The sequence below is a fragment of the Bombus huntii genome, unplaced genomic scaffold (genome assembly GCF_024542735.1).
Source record: "Bombus huntii isolate Logan2020A unplaced genomic scaffold, iyBomHunt1.1 ctg00000119.1, whole genome shotgun sequence".
Taxonomy (NCBI): domain Eukaryota; kingdom Metazoa; phylum Arthropoda; class Insecta; order Hymenoptera; family Apidae; genus Bombus; species Bombus huntii.
Genome location: NW_026099369.1, coordinates 49,806 through 77,762, shown reverse-complemented (window position 1 = coordinate 77,762; position 27,957 = coordinate 49,806). Strand labels below are relative to the sequence as shown.

The 27,957-nt window shown below is 36.2% G+C and overlaps 4 protein-coding genes and 1 pseudogene across 6 annotated transcripts in view; 2 read left to right on the top strand and 3 right to left on the bottom strand.

Moving 5' to 3' along the window:
* Nucleotides 1-18,036, bottom strand: part of LOC126877088 (organic cation transporter protein-like) — a 55,847-nt gene extending 37,811 nt beyond the window's left edge. Inside the window, exon 1 of the mRNA XM_050639927.1 lies at nt 17,780-18,036. The gene's annotated coding sequence lies outside the window, so the exon portion shown is untranslated. The remainder of the gene's footprint in view (nt 1-17,779) is intronic.
* LOC126877084 (uncharacterized) overlaps nt 1-27,957 on the bottom strand; it is a 53,792-nt gene that overhangs the window by 16,590 nt on the left and 9,245 nt on the right. The gene's annotated exons all lie outside the window — the stretch shown is intronic.
* On the top strand, nt 75-27,847 carry LOC126877083 (hematopoietic prostaglandin D synthase-like). The gene is made up of 3 exons (XM_050639920.1): nt 75-677; nt 26,697-26,864; nt 27,810-27,847. Exons 1-3 carry the CDS (start codon nt 536-538, stop codon nt 27,845-27,847), a joined length of 348 nt encoding a protein of 115 aa, XP_050495877.1. The 5' UTR covers nt 75-535.
* Nucleotides 12,054-27,957, bottom strand: part of LOC126877091 (hematopoietic prostaglandin D synthase-like) — a 35,297-nt gene continuing 19,393 nt past the window's right edge. For 2 of the 3 annotated variants that reach the window (XM_050639932.1, XM_050639931.1), the window contains exons 2-4: nt 14,764-14,967; nt 13,684-13,851; nt 12,054-12,738 (exon numbers count right to left, since the gene is read on the bottom strand). In XM_050639932.1, the coding sequence (XP_050495889.1) occupies nt 12,701-12,738; nt 13,684-13,851; nt 14,764-14,950 (393 nt within the window). In that variant the 5' untranslated portion in view covers nt 14,951-14,967 and the 3' untranslated portion in view covers nt 12,054-12,700. Of the gene's footprint in view, nt 12,739-13,683; nt 13,852-14,763; nt 14,968-15,706; nt 16,003-17,132; nt 17,428-27,957 lie in introns of those variants that run through there. The other variant, XM_050639930.1, reaches the window with a different exon arrangement.
* LOC126877089 (glutathione S-transferase-like) lies at nt 19,492-20,976 on the top strand (annotated as a pseudogene).

Genomic DNA, 27,957 nt, shown 5'->3' with positions numbered 1-27,957 from the left:
GGGCGCCTCGAGCTCGGACTCGGAGATTCAGTCTCGACATATATATTATTATATATATTATATATACTATTATATCTATATCATATATGTATTTATATCTATAAATATATGTATAAATATATCTATTTAAAAAAATAAAGTTGACCTTCATATATCGCCAATAATATCGCGTGTGTAAAAAGAAACTAATTACATTTAATTCTTTTTTTACATTTATTTATTTTTTATTATTATTTTTTTTACAGCTAGTTACATTTAATTATTACATTTACATACATTTAACTATTATTACATACATTTACATAGATTTAATTATTATTTTTTTCATAATTATATCTCGTTTGAAATATTTTTCGACATAATTAATTGTTTCAAAAACACATATTCCAGCCTTCTAAATGATTTATTTTGCGTATTATACGAATTATTCCATCTATAAATAAATTGTTCTCTACACACACAAACACGCACACAGTCTGTTAATTACACGAGTTAATTGTATCATTTTTCTCGATAAGTTGACAGAGCAAGGAAAATGAGCGACGAACCTACCTACAAACTAATCTGCTTCAATGCCCGTGGTAGTGCCGAACATATACGGTACATATTTGCATATATTGGCATCGAGTATACCGACGAGAGGATCCCCGTAGAACTCTGGCCTGAATACAAGGATTGTAAGCGTGAAGAATCGATTTTTACATTCATCGTTCAACTCTCAGATATCTACCATTTACTCAAACTTTTCTGTATATAAAACTTTCGTTTCACGTGCAGGCTAAACTTACTTAAAGTAAAATTTCATACGGAATAAAGTCGAACTGTTCATTAAGTTTTGCTTCCGTAATATCGTGTTTATCGAATACCAACTTAATTCACTTACGATTCTCGAATTTTTGTGTTGCAATCTTTATTGTTTTCAATGAATCGAAGCATTTCGAATATTTTGAGAAAACCGTAAATAGGTGACTTAAAATAGGAATACAAAAATACTTCTACGTTTCTCGTTAATTTAAAAACTTTTTAGGACTTGTCGGAAAAAAAGGATAAAAAATTGAAATCAGTTCGGAAATGAACAAGAACATAGCTAAAAAGTCGAAAGAACAAAGCAGACATAAAATTCGATCTTCCGTTGCGACATTTCTATCGTAAATAGTATAATAAAAGTTTTACGTAGCATAGTCTTCGATATAATCTTATATGTCGCTTGCAGATAGAGAAACAAAAAATCAACGTAAGTCTGTAAATCAATCCTGTCGGTGTAAAACACAAAATTACGTTCGCAAGAAACATTCGATTTATATTCCTTGCATTTCAATTTTCATTACAAGAACCGTGTACATTTTCTAATATTTTTTCCGTGTCTGGTATTATCTTTTATCCTTGATTTTAAAAACTTTGGGTTCTTCCCAACAGTCAAAAACACGCGATACCCTGTCCATCGTAATCGTAAGAAAAGAAAAAAAGGAGAAAGAAGACATTTCTGTATTTCTTTACTAGGCCATGTTGATTAAAACCGAAATGATTTCGATTCATCTATTCACAAGAACGCAACGGCCTCGGAAGCTGTGTTGTGATTTCCTATCGATCGTTTCCCTCTACACAGTGTTCATATGAGCCATGTTTGTTCTTAGCAATGCCTTATAAAAAGCTGCCTGTGCTGGAGGTAGACGGGAAACCGGTAGCGCAGGGTAACGCTGTGGCGCCTTATTTGGCGAGGAAGTACGATCTAACGGGAAATTGCAAAGGGGATGCGCTGATATGCGAAGTGCTCGTCGATACTCTTGAAGATTTGGAGCAAGGTGAGTAACTGATGAGATGACTTTGCATTTGTCTCACCACAGAGACAGACGTTCAAGAATTCATTGTGAAAAGACGAGTACAAACAAGATACGTATGTCTTTCCGTTAAGCGAATGTTACAGTTTGTTTGCAAAAGTCAGTTTTTAGATTATAGAATCGTAGATAGAATTTAGAGGATAGAAACTTTTAGTAGTCACTTTTAGTTTAGTAAAGTCTTATCGACAATAAGCAGACTACGTTATGATACAACGATTCCAACTGAAGATTTCTATCGACATCACGAATTCGATGGCTTCCAAATTTTCTTCTCTGCAATCTCAGACGCTCATCTCGAAAGAATCTTTTAGATCCCCCGACAAACACTCGACTCAGGTTATCTATTATCGTAATCTTCTTACGGGATTTTTTTTAACTGCGTTGCGTTAACGAATAACGGGATAACATCACGTTTCTCTCAACGCCTTTCAACGTTCTACAACTTTTATTCTTTGCAAATCCCTGTCTCTATATGATAAACGCTGGTTATCCGCGGAAGGAGCGAGGACAACGAAGTGTTACTCAATGATCAAAGACAGGAAGATCCTGGTACGCGATAACGTTACTAATTTCCAATTACGATATGTGTGATTACGTAACATCTGCTGTCTGCATAATGCGTTAACGATCCGCGCGTTGATCGCATAAATATAAATCGAAGGGAATGGAATCGCTCGAAACTCATGCAACTATCCGCAGGTGTTTAAAATCGTGTTTTTACACCGCCAACGTAACGTCACGCCAGTCGAATCGAAAAATTATTACTAGACAGAGAAGGTGAACAAAAAACGAGGTAAATAGGCTACCGATTGAATAATATCATAACGATCGTATCTCTGTTTTTTGCTCGTCTTTTATATTTGTTTCAAATGTATAAAATATAATCGTATCGATATCGTCCACGATTAAAGCCATCCATCCGCCATCGACGAGGAACGAACGATTATATTTTATCATTTATGAGAATCCTTCTCTTCTCTTCTTTCTCTATTTACGCCCCTCGCCTTGCTTCGTACCGCCGATGATTCACAATTCGATGCACCTGAACAGCTGGAACGTCGCAGATTTTTCCGTACGATAACAAACGTGTTTTTGATGGCCTGCTTTAAACCGTGACGATCGCCATGACGTGCATCAATTGTCGAATGATGTAGTGCGACGATACTCGTACGCAACTTTTTTTTACGCTGTTTTTTCCTCTATTTTTTCTTCCTGTGTGTTATCACATGATCATGAGATACCTGTATAGAAGATGCAAAGAGTCTGTGAAGAATTTACAGATATTTAAGATTATCATAATGATTAAGCAAAAGCTAAGACGCAAAATATTGCTCAAGATGTAATTATGTAATATTTACTCAATTTCTAGAAGACTGTTTATATCTTGTTGTTATTCTTGATATGGAGATAAATATAGTATACTTTGTTAAGACCTAGATAAAAGACTTTTTTCTCGTTTCTCTTCTCTTACTTAATCACTAAGAGTTATATAACGTTTATTCGATAATTCTGCTTCTCCTGACCTTTCCACAAATGGTTGTTTATATCTCGACATTCTTGGTACTTTTAATCAAATTTTAATAACAGTACTTTACTCGTCAGAAGTAAATAAAAGAGCTCTAAGTAGAAGCAAGGATTTACTTACCTTTCCTTTCTCGAATCTCAGTTAGCAATGTTGTTCCTCTTGAAAGATTTTCCAAGTTTCCAAGACAATTTCCACGCTGGTAACATTGTATATATTTCAAGTATCGTGAACCACAGGAACTTGTTGAGGCAATATTGAAGAAAGCAAAGAGAATGAAGAAATTGTAGGAACTATGAGAGGCTACTCCTTCTTTCACAACTTATTTTCTCTTTGTTTGGGGGGAAAAACACAAATGAACGTAACGGTTGGTTTCATATACGTTTCAGATATCTGCTACTATCGCATGGAGGAGGATCCTGAAAAGAAGGAAGCGAGGAAGAATCAACTGTTGAACGAAACAATACCATTTTACTTGACTAAATTCGACCAGATTATTGGCGAAAATGAAGGATACATCATTCCTTCTATCGTAAGATTTTTTATCCAAATTTAATGTTAAAATTTTTAGTCTTTGTGCAAACTGGGCCATGTTGTCCATAAAAAATTATTGAAACTTTGTTGCGACAAGACAGCTTTAATTGTTGAGAGCAGAGTGTATCTTTAAAATTCACTCCTGTTAGTTTATGTACAAATGAATTTGCCAAGATTTTCAGCTTTTAGATAATTATTCATGTATCTTCCTCATCAAGTTTGATAGAAATTATTACTATCGTAATCAAAGCAAAGATTAAGATATGTAAAATCATTTCTCTGGATATGACACTCTTGTTTAATGAGTGATAAATGATACCATTCGAAATATCATATTTATATAATATATAATGATACTTATAAGTGTAATCACTTAAGTACAGATATCTGAATTTTTCTCACTGTCACTGACATAGATACGTATTATCGTTCCTTAGATTACTTGACCAGTTTATTTCTTTCATCACTGTGTTATTATATAATAATAATAAATAGTCACATTAAATTAATTTAGTATGATTATGTTGTTTAATAATACGTGTTTCATTGCAAAATATTTAGCGATTGAAGGGCTCATAGGAAACATGAAAGTGAAAGAATACTAGAATCTAGAGTTTACGATTTCAATTTCTTTAACGAGATATTTATCATATTACACAATTCCTGTAAATGTATTTGTAATTATATCGCCGAAGAATTGTATTTAATTAAGCTATGAAGTTGTGGAATCGTGAGAAGGATTATTTTTATAGAACTGTCTAATTTCCATTCGACATTGATTCAGGATACACATTACTCTTTTTTACATAATACCAGTTTTGTCATTTTTAATTAACAAATACCTCCAAAGGTTGAAGTTTCTAAAATTAACCATTAAATTCTGACAATAAAATAAAAATCCAAATTCTTCCTAAAAAGCTAGTGATCTTTAGTTAAGAGTTCGATTTTTCACATTTTTCAAGGTAAATTAAAAAAATTGTTTAATAGAGGAAGTACAAAATAAATGTATACAAACCTTTTTTCAGACGACATGGGCGGACTTCGTCTTTGCAGCAGCCCTTGAAAATTTTGAGTATATATTTGGGGCAGCTGCTTTCGATCAATATCCAGCTCTGCAAACATTGAAGAATAGGATTCATAGAATACCCGCCATTTCTGATTGGCTGGGGGACCATCCTGCCAACTACAAAGGCTGCCCAGCATGTAAAACACTATACACGAACAGATACCCTAAGCTCAGAGCAAAAGAGGTATCCAACCAAACACCCAGCCCGCCGAAATTCACGACTACCCCAACCCCCTCAACCAACCAAACACCCAGTCCTACCAAATTCATCTCCACCTCAACCTCCTATGCCCAAGCAGTACAAGGCATCCAAAATAACCCGAACAGCCAAAGGAATCTTCCCCAAAACAGTGTCCCCAACCCACCTAACACAGACAACTCCTCAAGGCTTGAAAAGCAAATAGAGAAACAATCAGAGCAAATAAATCACTTGCTATCGCTACTAACACTCATCGTGGAAAAATTAGCACGCCGCGACTCAAAATAAAACCAAGGCGCATAGCACTGTGGAACGCCAACGGTCTAGCGCAACACAAACTTGAACTAGAACTCTTCTTAAAACACCAGCAAATCGACGTAATGCTCGTATCGGAAACCCACTTCACCGACAAGAGCTACCTGAAAATAAATGGTTACAAATTCTACCATACCCAACACCCCAGCGGAAAGGCCCACGGTGGCACCGGAATAATAATCAAAGCAAGTATTAAGCACTACGAACTTCCATCATTCCAGAAAGACTACCTCCAAGCAACAAACGTAGCAATAGAAGACTGTCATGGCTCAATCACCACCTCAGCAGTATACTGCCCTCCCAGACACTTCATCGTCAAAGAAGACTTTGATAACTTCCTGGACACCCTGGGCAATAGATTCATAGTTGGAGGAGACTATAACGCCAAGCACAACCAATGGGGCAGCAGACTGGTTACAGCAAGAGGCAAAAACCTTTTAAACAGCATAATAAACAACAACCTCAACTACCTCACCACATACGAACCCACATACTGGCCCACTGACACCAACAAAATACCCGACCTTCTCGACTTCTTCATAACTAAAAATATCCCATCAAGACACGTCCAGATCAACTCCTCGGCTGATCTCTCCTCTGATCATTCTCCCGTGATAGCAACAGTCAGTTCAACAATCATCGAGAATACACCTAATGGCTCCATTCACAACCAACACACCAACTGGCAGCTCTTCAAACTAAAAAAACTCTATTGGCTCACGGGCCGACGCTCCAAACTAAACATACAGAATAAAATTACCCTCTACGAGACCGTAATAAAACCTGTCTGGACCTACGGAATCCAATTATGGGGAACAGCAAGTAACTCCAACATCGAAATACTACAACGATTCCAATCGAAAACGCTAAGAGCCTTAATAGACGCACCTTGGTATGTTACCAACGAAACCATCCATCGCGACCTCAAGATACCTACAGTCAAAGAGGAAATAGCAAAATATAGCGACAGATATAGCAAAAGAGTCAACAAACACCGAAACCCCCTAATCACTGGACTACTCGATACGACGGACCAGATTCGCAGGCTGAAGAGGCACTACCCGCTAGACCTAAACGTTAGATTCATTTAATTATCCAAATTAAGCATATGCACTTACTTATAATACTTATAAATTATACCTATCTATAATAAGTATTAACTTATTGTAAATAAACAGCCATGTCACTGCGCCACGCTAGAAAAATTACTGAAAATTCTCAACGCGAGAATTGATTGTAATTTCAACAAATAAATAAAAAGAAAAAGAAAAAAAAACGTGCATTAACGTTTTCAAATCCATTTTTTATTTTCAAAGAACATCATATTTGTACTCGGTATTGCCAGTAAGTATCATGAAGAGACGAAACGAGTATCTCGAGTTATGTATTGTTTAAAATAGTATATAGACATCTAGATATAACATTCAATGATTTTTCCCTCACTTATTGTAAATTATTGATATTGTAAAATTATAATTGTAAAATTATATAGTAAATGATATTGTAAAATTAAATAGTAAATTCACACGATGTTCAAATAATTCGAAATAACGATAGACCAAAAGCTGTTTAAACGAGACACAAGAATTAATCGTGCATTTTATTAAAAAGTTAAGTACGGATAAAAGAAAGAAAATTTTCGAACTTTTTTCGAAAGAACATACATTTATTATATATTGTGTTCTTTCAAACACAATAATACCTTCCATAAAGGAGCACAGCTCAGATGAGACTTTTTATAGTTAAACTTTTAACGTACTCATAGACACGAAATTTTTTTTTTATATAGAACTGTTACATTTTACGACACGTATAACATCGAACATTTACCAACATAGCGATGCCAGCGTACATATATATATACTGGTGTACTGCACATTTATACCAAGCATTACGACAGAACTTAGCGACTTGAACCTCGGTCCGTGAAAACCAGGATCAATTACGAGACACTAGACAAGGGTTTAGTGAAGGCGTACAGAGCTATATTACTCGGTTTAGACGAGCCTACAATGAATTACAGCACAGCATTACTAATGAATACCCAGATGAAATGAACAGACGCGCCGTGAGCGACAGAATCTTGAAAGACTCGATAACGGACTTTGTTCGCGAATTAAAATTAGAAATAGGACAAATACTACTGACCACTCCGCCGCAGAATTTTATTGAAGCCGAGAAACGCGCCATCGAAATCGAAAGATACTTTCATGAGCACAGAACCCGTAAGCAACGGACCATTCGCCCCGATAATCGACCACGACCAGTAGCAAATTTCACGTCCACACCGCCCAGAGCGATTCAAAATGGTTTCGCCCAACAACCTAAAACGGCCTTTCGACGAGCACCGTTAGAAGAACGAGCCCAGATACAATGTTTCAAGTACAAACGCTTTGGACACAGATCAAACCAATGTCCAAATTTTCGAACACCAGGGCCTACAACAACGAGCACCCCCAATCAACTTCGTCCAGATGGAAACGAAAGAATCAGGATCAATGCAACTACAGGAGAACTACCCACAGTGCTCCTTGGACCAGCCCGACAACCGAAACGAACATTTCTTGTCGACTCAGGGGCAGGAATTAACCTGCTCAAGCGAAAATGGACAGCAAGAACAGAACCGGTATCTGTGAAGAAATTCACAATGGGACACTCTGAATTCGAAACTTCCGAACGCGTCATTATAGATCTGTTTGACAAAAAGATAGACTTTCATATAATAGATGATGATTTTCCGCTAATAGAAGATGGAATATTAGGTTTCCCCGCATTACGACAGTTTAAATTCAATCTTTCCAACAACAGATTAAAACTAAATAATAATACTATTTTGTTACAACCGGCAACGACCATATCACCTGGGCAAGCCATATCAAAGACAGTGTACCTAGAAGGAAAACCGACTCCAGTATGCTTTATCAATGGTGGTGAGTCCAACTTAAAAATCACTAATTGCATCGAAAATTCCAACACCTACAATCAAATTTCTACATTCAGAGATCTAGTTAGACTTTCACATATAGAAAAGGCTCTCAGAGAACCAATTGAAAAGATATTACTTTACTATTTGGACGTCTTCAATCTCGAAACAGAACTCTTACCGTGCACTTCACTTGCTAAACATACAATTACCCTAAAAGAGAACAAAATCATAAACACTAAATCCTACCGACCCCCTGAATGCCACAAAACAGAAATTAGGCGACAGATGGACGAAATGCTTAGGAAAAACATTATAGAACCTTCCGACTCTCCATATAATTCCCCAGTATGGGTTGTACCAAAGAAACAGGACGCCTCGGGAAAACAGAAATGGAGAATTGTAACTGACTTCAGAAAAATTAACGAACTTACGGACCAAGACGCATATCCACTACCCGACATAGATGACATAATATCGCAGTTAGGAAACGCAAAATTCTTTTCCGCCCTAGACTTATCCTCGGGATTCCACCAGATTCCTATGGATCCCAAATCAAAGAAGTACACTGCATTTAGCACACCACAAGGACATTACCATTATAATCGAATGCCGTTTGGACTCAAAAACGCGCCAGCGACATTTCAAAGAATGATGGACACTGCGCTTCGCGGACTTATTAATAAACATTGCTTTGCATATTTGGACGATATTATTATTTTTGGTCAATCGATAGAAGAACACAACCAAAACCTAGCTATCGTTTTACAAAGACTTAGGGAATTGGGGCTGAAACTACAGCCAGATAAGTGCGAATTTTTAAAGCCCGAATTAGAATACCTCGGACATACCGTAACAAGCGAGGGAGTAAAACCCAATCCGAAGAAAATAGAAGCAGTAAAAAACTTTAGACAACCTAAGAACCCAACAGAAGTAAAATCTTTCCTCGGGCTAGCAGGTTATTACAGAAAATTTATTCGTAACTTTTCAAAGCTAGCAAAACCCCTTACGGACCTCACGAAAAAGGACACGCCATTCCACTGGACCGACAGAACACAACTCAGCTTCGATACGTTAAAAGAAAGATTATGCCAAGCACCGGTACTAAAATATCCCGACTACACAAAAACATTTACGTTGACAACGGACGCCAGTAACGAAGGTTTGGGAGGGATCCTTTCACAAGACGGGCACCCTTGTTGCTTCATTTCGAGAACATTAAACCCTCCTGAACGAAATTATACAACGACGGAAAAAGAATTATTAGCTATCGTTTGGGCAGTTAAAAGACTGAGACAATATTTATTAGGCCGTAAATTCCAAATTCAAACAGACCACCAAGCCCTTAAATGGCTACACAACTGTAAGGACCCCTCAAGCCGACTGATCCGATGGAGATTAAGATTAGAGGAATACGAGTATGACATAGAGTACGTAAAAGGAAAGGAAAACGCGGCCGCTGACGCCCTATCCAGAGTACACGCGATAACACAAACTGACGTTTTATTAAAACAATTCAAGGACTGGGAAAAATCAGAAGAAATACCCAAATTATTAAAACTAACACCTAACAAAGACAACTTTTTCCAATTAACAAAAACATATCTAGGCCCATATGACGAAACCGCATGGTTACAGAAAATATCAAACGTACTCAAAACAAATAGAAAGATAGGGATAGGAGACAACAACTTAAACGCACAAGACAAAGCACACATAAAGAGACTTCTTTTGTTTTTCAATGACCAACGCGGCGACATAGAGTTTGCTTACGAGCCAATACAGAGCTTAAGTGACGAAGAGATAGAACAAATACTGAAAGAAAATCATGACTTGATAGGACATCCCGGGATACAAAAGACGTACGACAGAATCAGAGACAAATATAGTATCCCACACCTTATGGACAGAATAAAAACCAGAATAGAAACTTGTGAGACCTGTCAAACCGCAAAAATGACTAGGATTCGACCCAAAGAAGAACCATGTATAACCGACACACCATTGGAACCCAATGACAAGATAGCCATGGATATACTAGGACCATTGAAGAAAACGAAACGAGGCAATTCCTTTATACTCTCCATTCACGATGAACTCACAAAATACCTTATCCTTGTTCCTATAAAAAACCAACAAACAGAAACTATTTGGAATTCCCTGTTAGACCATTACATATACATATTCTCAGCGCCTAAGAAAATACTGACAGACAGAGGACAAAATTTTATTAGTAGCTTAATGCAAAAATACGAAGAAGCCTTCAAAATAAAACACATTAAAACTACTAGCTTCCACCCCCAAAGTAATGGATCATTAGAGCGAACTCACGCTGTAATAGCAGATATGCTAAAGTGTGTTCAAAGGAACTCAGGGGAAGAATGGGACGAACATTTAAATTTTATATGCCTAGCCTACAATACGATGATACACGACTCGACCGGTTATACACCTTTTGAATTGACATTCGGACACAAAGCCAACTTACCCTCGACCATTTCACGAAATCCACAACGCACTTACGCGGACGAAGTAGCATTCAGAAAACGAGAATGGGATTCTAGACTTTCGAAAGCTCGCGACAAATTGATTAGGAGTAAACAAAGATATCAAAGAGATCAGAGACGACGAATAATAAAACCCCAGTCAATATTTGAAGAAGGGGATAGGGTCTTAATACACAACGACCATAAAGAGCATAAATTAGACATAGAGTGGCTAGGACCCTACACCATTGAGAGAGTTAAAACACCGTATTATGACGTTTTAATAGAAGGTAATATCAAGAAAATTAATGGAAACCGGTTAAAACCTTATTTCCCAGGACGGGGTTCATAACTATAATATACTTAGGCAACACGCAAACAGCAACCTTACCGGAAAAGCCAATTGACCTAGAGATAATCCGCAGAAACACTGAGATTTTGGAGGACCAAAATCAATCTAAGAAGGGGGGTATGTAACGTCAATTCACATCAGAGACCAGGCCACACACCACGGACAGGATGGCACCCAGATGTCTGCATATCCTTGGCGCGCACCCTCAATAGTCTTAAGTGCCCACCAGGGGGCCTTGGCATTTTTATAGTTAAGGTCCTTCGGACCAAGCGAGTATTTCCTGTCTTAAATTTCCCTTTACGTTTATTGTCTACCACGTGTTAGCTTAGAAAGTTGGTTTCCTCCACATCTGGTATGTTCCGTTGGCAACTTTCTCGCGAGGGCGGCTAAAACCCTTCCTGGTCCACCAACCGTCCTATTATCCAATCGGAGATGGTGTCTACTGCCCTCACTTCCTTAACCAAAATTGTCATCAACAAATCCGATAGTCCCGTGTCCTTAGACACACCCACCCCTAGCTTTCCTCAGACACAGTATCGTCAGTAAAACTTCACTTATTCTGTATCCTTAGAATGGTCAACATATCTATGTCGGTCTCTACTCTTATAAGTCGCGTAGTTAATGTATTGTTGTAACTAAGTCTTACATAACGTGGTTGGAGTGAATTGTGATTTATGTTAATTCAGTGCGTGTTACATTGTGATTGCTGAATTCATAATAAAGGTTGATTAAAACCAAGTAAATAGTTGTGTTACGACTCAACTATATTTTATTTTCACCGACCAACCCAAAAATTACGTGACACCAGCGTACATATATATGTAATATCGTGATATAATGTATTTACAAGGAGTGGACAATAGAGATGTTAATCAGACAGAAAAAGACGATTGTTGTTCAACCTGAACTATTCACGCCAAACGTACAGAAAACAGCGCAACTAAATAACTAGATAGCGACTCGACTTTTACCAAAACGCAATCAACACTCTCTCGGCAACGCCACTCGCAAACTCTGTCTCCGCTCAACTCGCACTCAGCTCCTCGACTCACACTCTGTTTCTCGACTCACACTCTGGCCGTTGTCGCATTCTATTGCCTTTTTCCTAGGCCCACCGCACACGTGTTCTGCAGACGCTCGTAGCCAGGGTCACGTAGGTCTTTTCCACGAAACTATGCACTTGAAAAGACCGATGACACATTGATGGGCCCGACGGCGCCTCGGCTCTCCCGACATTGTTCATAGTTCGCCCGATATTTCTTAGGCCTTTCGTCCACGATACTACATATATGTAGTGGTGTACTGGTCATCTTTTTTCCACACGTTTTTAGCTTTTTAGCTGTTTGTGAATGGGCGCCTAATCAGTCAATCAGAAATGGCCGGTATTCTATGAATCCTTTTCTTCAATGCTCGAAGAGCTGGATATTTATCCAAAGCTGGTGCCCCAAACATATACTCGAAATTTTCAAGGGCCGCTGCAAATACGAAGTCCGCCCATGTCGTCTGAAAAAAGGTTTGTATACATTTATTTTGTACCTCCTCTATTAAACAATTTTTTTAATTTACCTTGAAAAATGTGAAAAATCGAACTCTTAACTAAAGATCACTAGCTTTTTAGGAAGAATTTGGATTTTTATTTTATTGTCAGAATTTAATGGATAATTTTAGAAACTTCAACCTTTGGAGGTATTTGTTAATTAAAAATGACAAAACTGGTATTATGTAAAAAAGAGTAATGTGTATCCAGAATCAATGTCGAATGGAAATTAGACAGTTCTATAAAAATAATCCTTCTCACGATTCCACAACTTCATAGCTTAATTAAATACAATTCTTCGGCGATATAATTACAAATACATTTACAGGAATTGTGTAATATGATAAATATCTCGTTAAAGAAATTGAAATCGTAAATTCCGCGGATAACCAGCGTTTATCATATAGAGACAGGGATTTGCAAAGAATAAAAGTTGTAGAACGTTGAAAGGCGTTGAGAGAAACGTGATGTTATCCCGTTATTCGTTAACGCAACGCAGTTAAAAAAAATCCCGTAAGAAGATTACGATAATAGATAACCTGAGTCGAGTGTTTGTCGGGGGATCTAAAAGATTCTTTCGAGATGAGCGTCTGAGATTGCAGAGAAGAAAATTTGGAAGCCATCGAATTCGTGATGTCGATAGAAATCTTCAGTTGGAATCGTTGTATCATAACGTAGTCTGCTTATGGTCGATAAGACTTTACTAAACTAAAAGTGACTACTAAAAGTTTCTATCCTCTAAATTCTATCTACGATTCTATAATCTAAAAACTGACTTTTGCAAACAAACTGTAACATTCGCTTAACGGAAAGACATACGTATCTTGTTTGTACTCGTCTTTTCACAATGAATTCTTGAACGTCTGTCTCTGTGGTGAGACAAATGCAAAGTCATCTCATCAGTTACTCACCTTGCTCCAAATCTTCAAGAGTATCGACGAGCACTTCGCATATCAGCGCATCCCCTTTGCAGTTTCCCATTAGATCGTACTTCCTCGCCAAGTAAGGCGCCACAGCGTTACCCTGCGCTACCGGTTTCCCGTCTACCTCCAGCACAGGCAGCTTTTTATAAGGCATTGCTAAGAACAAACATGGCTCATATGAACACTGTGTAGAGGGAAACGATCGATAGGAAATCACAACACAGCTTCCGAGGCCGTTGCGTTCTTGTGAATAGATGAATCGAAATCATTTCGGTTTTAATCAACATGGCCTAGTAAAGAAATACAGAAATGTCTTCTTTCTCCTTTTTTTCTTTTCTTACGATTACGATGGACAGGGTATCGCGTGTTTTTGACTGTTGGGAAGAACCCAAAGTTTTTAAAATCAAGGATAAAAGATAATACCAGACACGGAAAAAATATTAGAAAATGTACACGGTTCTTGTAATGAAAATTGAAATGCAAGGAATATAAATCGAATGTTTCTTGCGAACGTAATTTTGTGTTTTACACCGACAGGATTGATTTACAGACTCACGTTGATTTTTTGTTTCTCTATCTGCAAGCGACATATAAGATTATATCGAAGACTATGCTACGTAAAACTTTTATTATACTATTTACGATAGAAATGTCGCAACGGAAGATCGAATTTTATGTCTGCTTTGTTCTTTCGACTTTTTAGCTATGTTCTTGTTCATTTCCGCACTGATTTCAATTTTTTATCCTTTTTTTCCGACAAGTCCTAAAAAGTTTTTAAATTAACGAGAAACGTAGAAGTATTTTTGTATTCCTATTTTAAGTCACCTATTTACGGTCTTCTCAAAATATTCGAAATGCTTCGATTCATCGAAAACAATAAAGATTGCAACACAAAAATTCGAGAATCGTAAGTGAATTAAGTTGGTATTCGATAAACACGATATTACGGAAGCAAAACTTAATGAAAAGTTCGACTTTATTCCGTATGAAATTTTACTTTAAGTAAGTTTAGCCTGCACGTGAAACGAAAGTTTTATATACAGAAAAGTTTGAGTAAATGGTAGATACCTGAGAGTTGAACGATGAAAGTAAAAATCGATTCTTCACGCTTACAATCCTTGTATTCAGGCCAGAGTTCTTCGGGGATCCTCTCGTCGGTATACTCGATGCCAGTATATGCAAATATGTACCGTATATGTTCGGCACGACCACGGGCATTGAAGTAGATTAGTTTGTAGGTATGTTCGTCGCTCATTTTCCTTGCTCTGTCAACTTATCGAGAAAAATGTTACAATTAATTCGTGTAATTAACAGACTGTGTGCGTGTTTGTGTGTAGAGAGAACAATTTATTTATAGATGGAATAATTCGTATAATACGCAAAATAAATCATTTAGAAGGCTGGAATATGTGTTTTTGAAACAATTAATTATGTCGAAAAATATTTCAAACGAGATATAATTATGAAAAAAATAATAATTAAATGTATGTAAATGTATGTAATAATAGTTAAATGTATGTAAATGTAATAATTAAATGTAACTAGTTGTAAAAAAAATAATAATAAAAAATAAATAAATGTAAAAAAAGTGTGTGGGAGGAAGGTTGCAGCGTACGTGAGAAAAACTAACCTTCCCTAGTTAAGCCGTGGCAGACAATAGTCTTTGGAAATTCTTCGGAAACAGACGTTTGTTTGGTTTGAAGGACCTTTTCTAGGAAATCTATGAGATTTATGGAAGGTACTTGAAACCATGGAGGATACGCTGCGAGTATCCGAAGACATCCTTCGAACGGTCAATATCCTTCCACCGGGTAGGACACACCCACTCTTCTCTTACTTAATCACTAAGAGTTATATAAAGTTTATTCGATAATTCTGCTTCTCCTGACCTTTCCACAAATGGTTGTTTATATCTCGACATTCTTGGTACTTTTAATCAAATTTTAATAACAGTACTTTACTCGTCAGAAGTAAATAAAAAAGCTCTAAGTAGAAGCAAGGATTTACTTACCTTTCCTTTCTCGAATCTCAGTTAGCAATGTTGTTCCTCTTGAAAGATTTTCCAAGTTTCCAAGACAATTTCCACGCTGGTAACATTGTATATATTTTAAGTATCGTGAACCACAGGAACTTGTTGAGACAATATTGAAGAAAGCAAAGAGAATGAAGAAATTGTAGGAACTATGAGAGGCTACTCCTTCTTTCACAACTTATTTTCTCTTCGTTTGGGGGGAAAAACACAAATGAACGTAACGGTTGGTTTCATATACGTTTCAGATATCTGCTACTATCGCATGGAGGAGGATCCTGAAAAGAAGGAAGCGAGGAAGAATCAACTTTTGAACGAAACAATACCATTTTACTTGACTAAATTCGACCAGATTATTGGCGAAAATGAAGGATATATCATTCCTTCTACCGTAAGATTTTTTAGCCAAATTTAATGTTAAAATTTTTAGTCTTTGTGCAAACTGGGCCATGTTGTCCATAAAAAATTATTGAAACTTTGTTGCGACAAGACAGCTTTAATTGTTGAGAGCAGAGTGTATCTTTAAAATTCACTCCTGTTAGTTTATGTACAAATGAATTTGCCAAGATTTTCAGCTTTTAGATAATTATTCATGTATCTTCCTCATTAAGTTTGATAGAAATTATTACTATCGTAATCAAAGCAAAGATTAAGATATGTAAAATCATTTCTCTGGATATGACACTCTTGTTTAATGAGTGATAAATGATACCATTCGAAATATCATATTTATATAATATATAATGATACTTATAAGTGTAATCACTTAAGTACAGATATCTGAATTTTTCTCACTGTCACTGACATAGATACGTATTATCGTTCCTTAGATTACTTGACCAGTTTATTTCTTTCATCACTGTGTTATTATATAATAATAATAAATAGTCACATTAAATTAATTTAGTATGATTATGTTGTTTAATAATACGTGTTTCATTGCAAAATATTTAGCGATTGAAGGGCTCATAGGAAACATGAAAGTGAAAGAATACTAGAATCTAGAGTTTACGATTTCAATTTCTTTAACGAGATATTTATCATATTACACAATTCCTGTAAATGTATTTGTAATTATATCGCCGAAGAATTGTATTTAATTAAGCTATGAAGTTGTGGAATCGTGAGAAGGACTATTTTTATAGAACTGTCTAATTTCCATTCGACATTGATTCAGGATACACATTACTCTTTTTTACATAATACCAGTTTTGTCATTTTTAATTAACAAATACCTCCAAAGGTTGAAGTTTCTAAAATTATCCATTAAATTCTGACAATAAAATAAAAATCCAAATTCTTCCTAAAAAGCTAATGATATTTAGTTAAGAGTTCGATTTTTCACATTTTTCAAGGTAAATTAAAAAAATTGTTTAATAGAGGAGGTACAAAATAAATGTATACAAACCTTTTTTCAGACGACATGGGCGGACTTCGTATTTGCAGAGGCCCTTGAAAATTTCGAGTATATATTTGGGGCACCAGCTTTCGATCAATATCCAGCTCTTCAAACATTGAAGAAAAGGATTCATAGTATACCGGCCATTTCTGATTGGCTGATTAGGCGCCCATTCACAAACAGCTAAAAAGCTAAAAACGTGTGGAAAAAAGATGACCAGTACACCACTACATATATATGTACGCTGGCATCGCTACGTTGGCAAATGTTCGATGTTATACGTGTCGTAAAATGTAACAGTTCTATCTGAGCTGTGTTCCTTTATGTGAAGGTATTATTGTGTGTAATATTGTGAATTACGACTTTTCCTCTCCGATATTCGTGAATTGAATCACGGTCAACTCAGCTTGAACTAAAATCCTAACTAAAATCGTCACCAACAAATCCGATGGTCCCGTGCGCTAGCCATCCTTAGCTTTCCTCCGAGACAGCATCGTCTCCCAAGACAGTTCTGATTTTACATCCTTCGAACGGTCAATATCCTTCCACCGGGTAGGACACACCCACAGATCAGTCACTTATTCATCTCGTACATACGCACCAGCGTAACTGCCTTCGTTATAAGTTGTTGGAATAAACGGTGAAATATAACTTACTATACTGTGTCATATTCATTTAACCACCTCTTATCTTAACCGAAACAGGGGAACGACTACTTCGCGGCGTCGATTCACCGAATCGTAGCGAGAATTTACGCCTCTCGTTACTGCGACTGCGTCTCTCCGCGAACGGTCGTAACACATTGATCGACAGAAGTACTAAACTCTAATAACATAAATTTATATATTTTCTATTTCCCAGCCACCAGTTTTATAGATTTTTCTATCTTCTGTACTACTTTTATCCCTTTTATTTTTTCTTACATGAGATTATTGTAGATTTAATATCATTTGTTCGCAATATTTGTTATTTATCTTTCCTTGAATTTGAAATTTCGCGCTTCAATGTTGTGTGTTGTTCGACGTTTTATCGAACGATGTTTATCGAACTAGTTTATGAATACATACATAATCATTAAAGAATCTATAAACCTTACTAGTTTGTTTTTACTAAGTTTTGTTACAGAAAACATGTTCTCATAAATTTTCAACTTTAATTTATGGAAATTTATTAACCTTAAACTATAAAATCATTCAATGAGTCTTTCCGGATGTTTTTATGTAGTCATAATTTCACATATCAGCACAGCTCCACCAATAGGATAAGAGTTACGTGGAAGCAACAGGGGGGAAGAAGAACATATATTGATCTAAAGGTTATTTTTGTCTCATTCGAGTTTCTGTTAACCGGCTTGGTAATTTCCTGTGCTTGTTTCGACTTTGAAGTCTTAAAAAAAAAATTGTAAGTAAGTAGTATATATATAGTATATATATCCTGAGTCAAAGTTTCTCTTTATAAATAATAAACCGTTTAAAAACTATATTTTGTATGTTTTTTCCTTATTCATAATTAAATAATAAATATGAAATACTTCTACAGAAAGCCGACATCCTTCAATTAACCGAACAGCAGATGATTTAAAAATTAGTAGTTGAAAGAAATAAATGTTATTACATGTTCATAATTGATCGATAAATTTAAGTATACAATTAGAAAATGTTTCTTCTTTATTGATAACTAAATAATACAGATAAGATACAAGATACTTGTACGAAAAGTCGGCGCGTCGTTCAATTAACGGAACAGCAGAGGATTTGAAAATTAGTAGTTGAAAGAAATAAATGTTATCATATGTTCATAATTGATCGATAAATTTAAGTATGCAATTAGAAAATGTTTCTTAAGTTTGGAAGAATATATAATCATGCTGAATGTTTTGTAGTTACGAAAGTTGTATACAAACATACATTGTACATACGACTAGTAATGGTACTAAATTACTGTTAGAGGGTCTTGGGTGTATAGAACCATATGGTTAAATTAATACTAGAGATAACGAATCGTGCGAATGTAATTAATATTTTGAAATGCGTTGTTTGCATTAATTGATAGTTTTCTTATAAACTTTTTTATAAACACTTTCATTGCTATAGAAAAAAGATAAATGCCGGTAATATGTCTATCCTACTTAAATAGAAAGTGCAATATTTTGTTATAATATTTGGCGCAAGTTTATACATTATTACATCCAAAAATAATATTCTTTTTATATCTAAGCTATATTAAAATATAAAGATACAAATAGCTATGCGAGTAGTTAGTAGTTGATGCTTTTTACTTAAATTGTCTTATACTTCATAATTTGTAATAATATAATTCTTGTCATCAATGATTCTTTGTTTTTACTTTGTATATATTATACTTCCAGGAAGATGCCGCTCTATAAATTGACTTACTTCCCAGTTACGGCATTGGCAGAACCAATCCGTTCTTCTTCAGCTATGCTAGTATTCCATTTGAAGATGAACGTATCAAAAAGGACGTCTGGCCAGAAATAAAGCCCTGTAAGCTTAAAATTTAAAGAAATTCTGTTTCTTAAATCTCATCTTTCCTAATTTAACTAAAGTAGCTAAATAAAGTAGAACACAATTATGCAGAGTATGACAGAGATTATTGTTTACTCTCCATTGCTCTATAAGATATGTGGGAGAACAATAGGTATTGTTAAGGAGACAATGCCCTTTGTTTGCTGATAAATTATCAATAAATTAAATTATATCTTTCCAAAACAGATAACAGGAAGCTAGATATTTAAGAAGCATCATAATCTGTTTGTTCGATAGAATCTTTGATTCTATTAGTTGTATGTTTTTAGTGACTCCTTATGGCCAGCTTCCTATGCTCGTAGCTGATAGAAGGAAGGTTGCTCAGTCTACAGCTATTTGCCGTTACTTAGCCAAACAATATGACTTAACTGGAAAGACTGACTGGGCAAATCTTCATATTGATGCCATTGTTGATACTATTCATGATATTCGTCATAGTGAGTATCCAGTGCTGTTTTGCATAAATCTTATGAGAATCTTGATAACAGATAGTACGTATCTGTTCAGGTATTTATTAGTTGAAATCCGATTTAATATTTGATTTAATCGAACGATACACGTATGTCAACAATACAAGACAAAGGATTAAAAAGGATTGTAATTCTATCTTCAGTATCATTTAAATTTCGCACAACACTGTATTCAAATTAGTATAACATTAGCGAATAGTATTTAACTGAAAACAAATTTTCAGAAATTGCCGCCTTCCACTATGAGGAGGACGAGAAGGTCAAAGCTGCAAAACGCAAGGCTGCTGAAGAGACGCTGCCGTTCATTTTAGAACGTTTGGACCAGCAAGTGAAGGAAAATGACGGCTACTTCTACGATGGTACTCTCTCTTGGGCTGATTTAACATTCGTTGCTCTGCTCGATTATTTGAACTTTATGTACAAGTCTGATCTGATCGAGAATTACGAGAATCTGAAGCTGCTGGAGAAAAAGGTCCTCCTTCTGCCCAAGATCAAAAACTGGATTGAGAGACGCCCAGTTAGCGAATTCTAAACTTCACGATTGCTTATGGTTTTATAAGCGTTTAAAGATTGCGGTCTTAGTGTGTTGAGAGAATGAAGAACGAATCGTGTTGATGGAAGTTTGTATGGAATATACTGATTGCTTTTAACATTCATTAGTTCCAGTTATTACCGATATTTTTGTCATTTAGTTAGGGTTTTCCCTTTAGATTACGTTGTGATAGAGAACTATTATTTGTGTATTCCTACAGAAACATACGAACTATATAAACTGTTGACACGATGTTGTGCTTTTGTATTATAGAGATAATAATAAAACCATCAAACAATCATTAATTATGTTTTTTATTATATTCATTAAGAATTGAAGATTACCTCCTTGGTGATCTTGATAATATCGTATTTTACAAATGTCGAACAAAAAAAAATGTATGATTATTTTATTCAATACGTTATGAGGGTTGCTTTAAAAAAAATACGAGTTACATATTTCTTTGAAAAAAGCATGATTTTTATCGATACAATAATGTTCTTCTGTTATCGCTTTAAAGTTGAGTACTTCGTTGATTACACGAGAGAACTCGCCTACAGCAAACAAGATACGACCGTGTGTAAAGTAATTAATCTGTTTGCTCGTTGCTAGCTACACATAAGGCTTGCGTAAAAAAAAATATGCATTTCAGTTCAGGCGGAGAATTATGTAGGAAGTCATTTTGTCGATCAATAACTTAGTTAATAAAAGATCAAATTTTCATGTACATAAATGTAAGTAACGTTCAAGTATTAATCATTACATACAATTTTTGTATAATTCGATATCTTGGTCACTTACATCTTACAAATGATATATAGATAATATTTATGAGATACATTGGAGCTATCTTTTAGTTAACGCCATTTTTTCTTGTTTTCTCTGTACTTTTACTATTCTTCCAAAAATATCTAAGGATCGATGACTTCAAATTAAACTAGAATTGCTTCGGTATATTGTCAATCAATGGCTATTTGTATTCACATCTGTATCAAAGGAAAACCGATTGCAAAATTAATTACCCTTGCAACTCCGCAATCTGAAACTATGTGTGATCGACCTTGAAGATGACAAATCTCAATGTTTGAAGTAGTACAAAAAGATGATAATTTAATTTCGCTTTATCAAACTGTACAAAATTTGTATACACATACAGAAAAAAAAACGGAGTTCAAACATTAATCAACATGAATTATCGGTTATTATTGCTGAGTAATTATTAGGATTAGAGTTTTGGAGTATCGATCGTATCGAGTTTTAACTATCGGTTTCCGCAATTTATTGTTTTTCTAAACTATCTCTAAATGGTATCAGTTTTTGAATATTTTATAGTTTACACTCCAACATACTGACGTAAGCTATCGAAAATAATTGTAAATTATGCAATATCATTTTTTTTATATTTCATAATCTAAATTTCAATCTATTTTTTGTATTTAACATCCCTTTTTTATTGTTCGTGTTCCGTCTTGTACGTTCTTCAAAAAATCTTAATTTTTTTTTGGATAAAATCTTGCGTGAATTTACAAAAAATACGATTCTTCGTTTAATTTTTTTCCCTTATTGTCTTTACATATTTGGAGTTTAAACGCGTTATAAGTACTTTTTTTTTTTAACATGATTACGTAGAATTCTTATTCTGAATAAATTATTTGTTTCCGCTTCATAACTGTTTCTAAATTACAGCGCATTTAATCTTGGAATGCACAGTAACATTTTATACTTTTTACGTTCTAAGGAATTTCCAGGATCGGTTAAAAATTAAATTACAGTAATGATAATACTCGATATTAATGTCAGACGTGGATACTTCACTGTTTTGTATAATAATTTGTTATCTTGGCATCGATCAAGGTATTTAATATACAAAGCGTACAGATTAATAAGAATTTTAATTAATCCTTCTTCTATAGTATTCACCGTTCTTTTCGAGCTCGTACCATTTCAAATAGACTTTCGAATAGATTTCAAAGATTTGTCTGTTCAAATAAAACGCGATCTTTTTTATTTCCCTATCAGTCGTCCCGTTACTGTTCCGTAGTTTCCAACAGATTGCAGATTCGTTTAAAAAACATTTGTAACGAAAAACAAACCCACTCGCAGAAATGTTATTCAATATCGCATTTATAACTTTCATAGACATCCCCCTCTCATTGCTATCATTGTAAACAGATTGAAACTTCGTTTGCAAACACTCGCGATTAAAAAAAAAAAAGAAGAATTAATCTTAAACAATTTTATCTTGTGTTCCATTTATAATTTTCATAATTGTCTTCCCGACGTTGTATCATTTTAAATGGCTTTTTTCTATCCATCTATGTTGCAGCGAGATCAACGGTCCTAATTACTAAATTGCACGATGTGTTCATACAAATTCACTTTTTATGAACGCGATGAAACGAAATGAAACCTAAGTAGAGATTTGTTTTCTCATCAAGTATAACGAGTTTTATACTTTGGATAGATTGCCTCGTTGTGAGAAGGTCTTAATCGTTTATAATTGCGATTAAGTAATTGCAATAAGTCATATTTTTAAGAAACGTTCTCACATGCTGTCACATACTCTAATTAGAAAAGGATCATGAAACATTCGGTTTATGATATTATTTGTTTGTAAATCTTCCTGCTTCCGGAAACTTTTTTAGATATGAAAATATTTATATACAAAATTAAATATTTTTTTCAATATCAACACTTCTTGCGTTTATGTTGTCCTAGTCAGAATTATATTATTTTGTATATCCTGTTGCTTTTTATATGATAGTCCTCCCGTTGGTAACGGATTCGTTATCAAGCCTGAGGCCCTCGTCACTAGTGTAACTATCGACAATAAAGGTACCCCACGCGCGACCGGGCGATGGAGAACTTCAACGCAGAACCGCTACCTCCCGCGAGCCTTCCCCGGGAGGGCGCCTCGAGCTCGGACTCGGAATGTGACTCGAGCTCGGATTCGGATTCAGACTCGACATCAGAAGTGGCATCCGAACACACGTTGTCGGCACGGGATCGTAAGAGTATCGTGCGCGCACTAAAGCGGTCGCTAGGGAAGAAGAAGAGGAAGAAGAAGAAGAAAGGACACCGGGCAACCTGGGTATCGCTACCGCGCTTCAACCCCGAAGCCGCGGACGCAGATCCAGCCGCCTGGTGCACAGCCGTCGGCCTGCTCATGAGGGACCACCCCCTGAAAAACAGCGCACTGTATTCTGCCCTAAACCGTGCCCTAGAGGGTCCGGCAGCGTATTGGCTTACGCAGATAATGAACGGCGACGAGCTCACCTGGCCAGATTTTAAGGAACAATTTGCCGCGCACTTCGGTGGCCAAGAAGTAGCAGCCGCGTCGCTAATCAAGGTAGCCGAGGAACTACCACGGGACGGCGAAACACCAGGAGCGTACGGAAATCGTATCATCACCCTCCTGGGGTCGAAGTGGCGAAATTCAACCAAGGAAGTACTCGCCGCCACCGCCCTCCATCTGCTGGGCTCGCGCGATGAACGTTTTACGTTTAAAATTAGTCGTTACTAGCGCTCACGAGTGACATCACGTCGGTGACACAATTCCAAAGAGAAATGAAGCCCTTCCTATACACGGAGTGGCCCCGCCCCCGCCGTGGAGATCATTAGCGAGCTCCGGAAACAAACGAGGCAGGTCACCCGCCCCCTGGACCAGGTGTGGCCACTGCGATATTTACGGACATCCGACATTCGAATGCCGCAAGAGGGCGAAGTGGGAACCGAAGATGGACCCCCGACGCCCGGAGGAAAGCCGACCGGCTGCACCACCAAAAGCGTTGTGCTTTCACTGCCACATGCCGGGACACATCGCGTCTCGCTGTCCATCGCGGCGAGAAGAAAAACATTGCCCCGAGGACGAGCGCCGGGTCGATGCCTGCGTGGTGGAAGCCCCGACGGGTAGACTAAGCCAGCAGGCCACACACGAGGACGTGTAAGTGTCAGGATGGCCGAGTCGGAGACGAAAGAACGCCGGGGCCCCTCTGGAACTTCAGGACAACACCCTAACCTTGCAACCTAGAGCCTAATATAGCCATAACGAAACAATCGCAAGTATCCAAACCGATAGCAATCGTACGTCGATCGGAGGATCGTGTGTACTGAGACACTCGACCGGAGTCTTGTTTCGGTGGCGTCGTTGGGATGACGAGCAGTCTTGCTAGAGAGCTGATCGGTGATGGAAGTCGAGTGCCTTACGAGCAGGGAGTGGTGCACGTGTGAGTTAGAGCAAGGGAACCTGTCCTCCCGTTGGTCACGGATTCGTTATCAAGCCTGAGGCCCTCGTCACTAGTGTAACTATCGACAATAAAGGTACCCCACGCGCGACCGGACGATGGAGAACTTCAACGCAGAACCGCTACCTCCCGCGAGCCCCCCCGGGAGGGCGCCTCGAGCTCGGACTCGGAGATTCAGTCTCGACATATATATTATTATATATATTATATATACTATTATATCTATATCATATATGTATTTATATCTATAAATATATGTATAAATATATCTATTTAAAAAAATAAAGTTGACCTTCATATATCGCCAATAATATCGCGTGTGTAAAAAGAAACTAATTACATTTAATTCTTTTTTTACATTTATTTATTTTTTATTATTATTTTTTTTACAGCTAGTTACATTTAATTATTACATTTACATACATTTAACTATTATTACATACATTTACATAGATTTAATTATTATTTTTTTCATAATTATATCTCGTTTGAAATATTTTTCGACATAATTAATTGTTTCAAAAACACATATTCCAGCCTTCTAAATGATTTATTTTGCGTATTATACGAATTATTCCATCTATAAATAAATTGTTCTCTACACACACAAACACGCACACAGTCTGTTAATTACACGAGTTAATTGTATCATTTTTCTCGATAAGTTGACAGAGCAAGGAAAATGAGCGACGAACCTACCTACAAACTAATCTGCTTCAATGCCCGTGGTAGTGCCGAACATATACGGTACATATTTGCATATATTGGCATCGAGTATACCGACGAGAGGATCCCCGTAGAACTCTGGCCTGAATACAAGGATTGTAAGCGTGAAGAATCGATTTTTACATTCATCGTTCAACTCTCAGATATCTACCATTTACTCAAACTTTTCTGTATATAAAACTTTCGTTTCACGTGCAGGCTAAACTTACTTAAAGTAAAATTTCATACGGAATAAAGTCGAACTGTTCATTAAGTTTTGCTTCCGTAATATCGTGTTTATCGAATACCAACTTAATTCACTTACGATTCTCGAATTTTTGTGTTGCAATCTTTATTGTTTTCAATGAATCGAAGCATTTCGAATATTTTGAGAAAACCGTAAATAGGTGACTTAAAATAGGAATACAAAAATACTTCTACGTTTCTCGTTAATTTAAAAACTTTTTAGGACTTGTCGGAAAAAAAGGATAAAAAATTGAAATCAGTTCGGAAATGAACAAGAACATAGCTAAAAAGTCGAAAGAACAAAGCAGACATAAAATTCGATCTTCCGTTGCGACATTTCTATCGTAAATAGTATAATAAAAGTTTTACGTAGCATAGTCTTCGATATAATCTTATATGTCGCTTGCAGATAGAGAAACAAAAAATCAACGTAAGTCTGTAAATCAATCCTGTCGGTGTAAAACACAAAATTACGTTCGCAAGAAACATTCGATTTATATTCCTTGCATTTCAATTTTCATTACAAGAACCGTGTACATTTTCTAATATTTTTTCCGTGTCTGGTATTATCTTTTATCCTTGATTTTAAAAACTTTGGGTTCTTCCCAACAGTCAAAAACACGCGATACCCTGTCCATCGTAATCGTAAGAAAAGAAAAAAAGGAGAAAGAAGACATTTCTGTATTTCTTTACTAGGCCATGTTGATTAAAACCGAAATGATTTCGATTCATCTATTCACAAGAACGCAACGGCCTTGGAAGCTGTGTTGTGATTTCCTATCGATCGTTTCCCTCTACACAGTGTTCATATGAGCCATGTTTGTTCTTAGCAATGCCTTATAAAAAGCTGCCTGTGCTGGAGGTAGACGGGAAACCGGTAGCGCAGGGTAACGCTGTGGCGCCTTACTTGGCGAGGAAGTACGATCTAACGGGAAATTGCAAAGGGGATGCGCTGATATGCGAAGTGCTCGTCGATACTCTTGAAGATTTGGAGCAAGGTGAGTAACTGATGAGATGACTTTGCATTTGTGTCACCACAGAGACAGACGTTCAAGAATTCATTGTGAAAAGACGAGTACAAACAAGATACGTATGTCTTTCCGTTAAGCGAATGTTACAGTTTGTTTGCAAAAGTCAGTTTTTAGATTATAGAATCGTAGATAGAATTTAGAGGATAGAAACTTTTAGTAGTCACTTTTAGTTTAGTAAAGTCTTATCGACAATAAGCAGACTACGTTATGATACAACGATTCCAACTGAAGATTTCTATCGACATCACGAATTCGATGGCTTCCAAATTTTCTTCTCTGCAATCTCAGACGCTCATCTCGAAAGAATCTTTTAGATCCCCCGACAAACACTCGACTCAGGTTATCTATTATTGTAATCTTCTTACGGGATTTTTTTTAACTGCGTTGCGTTAACGAATAACGGGATAACATCACGTTTCTCTCAACGCCTTTCAACGTTCTACAACTTTTATTCTTTGCAAATCCCTGTCTCTATATGATAAACGCTGGTTATCTGCGGAATTTACGATTTCAATTTCTTTAACGAGATATTTATCATATTACACAATTCCTGTAAATGTATTTGTAATTATATCGCCGAAGAATTGTATTTAATTAAGCTATGAAGTTGTGGAATCGCGAGAAGGATTATTTTTATAGAACTGTCTAATTTCCATTCGACATTGATTCTGGATACACATTACTCTTTTTTACATAATACCAGTTTTGTCATTTTTAATTAACAAATACCTCCAAAGGTTGAAGTTTCTAAAATTATCCATTAAATTCTGACAATAAAATAAAAATCCAAATTCTTCCTAAAAAGCTAGTGATCTTTAGTTAGGAGTTCGATTTTTCACATTTTTCAAGGTAAATTTAAAAAATTGTTTAATAGAGGAGGTACAAAATAAATGTATACAAACCTTTTTTCAGACGACATGGGCGGACTTCGTATTTGCAGCGGCCCTTGAAAATTTCGAGTATATGTTTGGGGCACCAGCTTTGGATAAATATCCAGCTCTTCGAGCATTGAAGAAAAGGATTCATAGAATACCGGCCATTTCTGATTGGCTGATTAGGC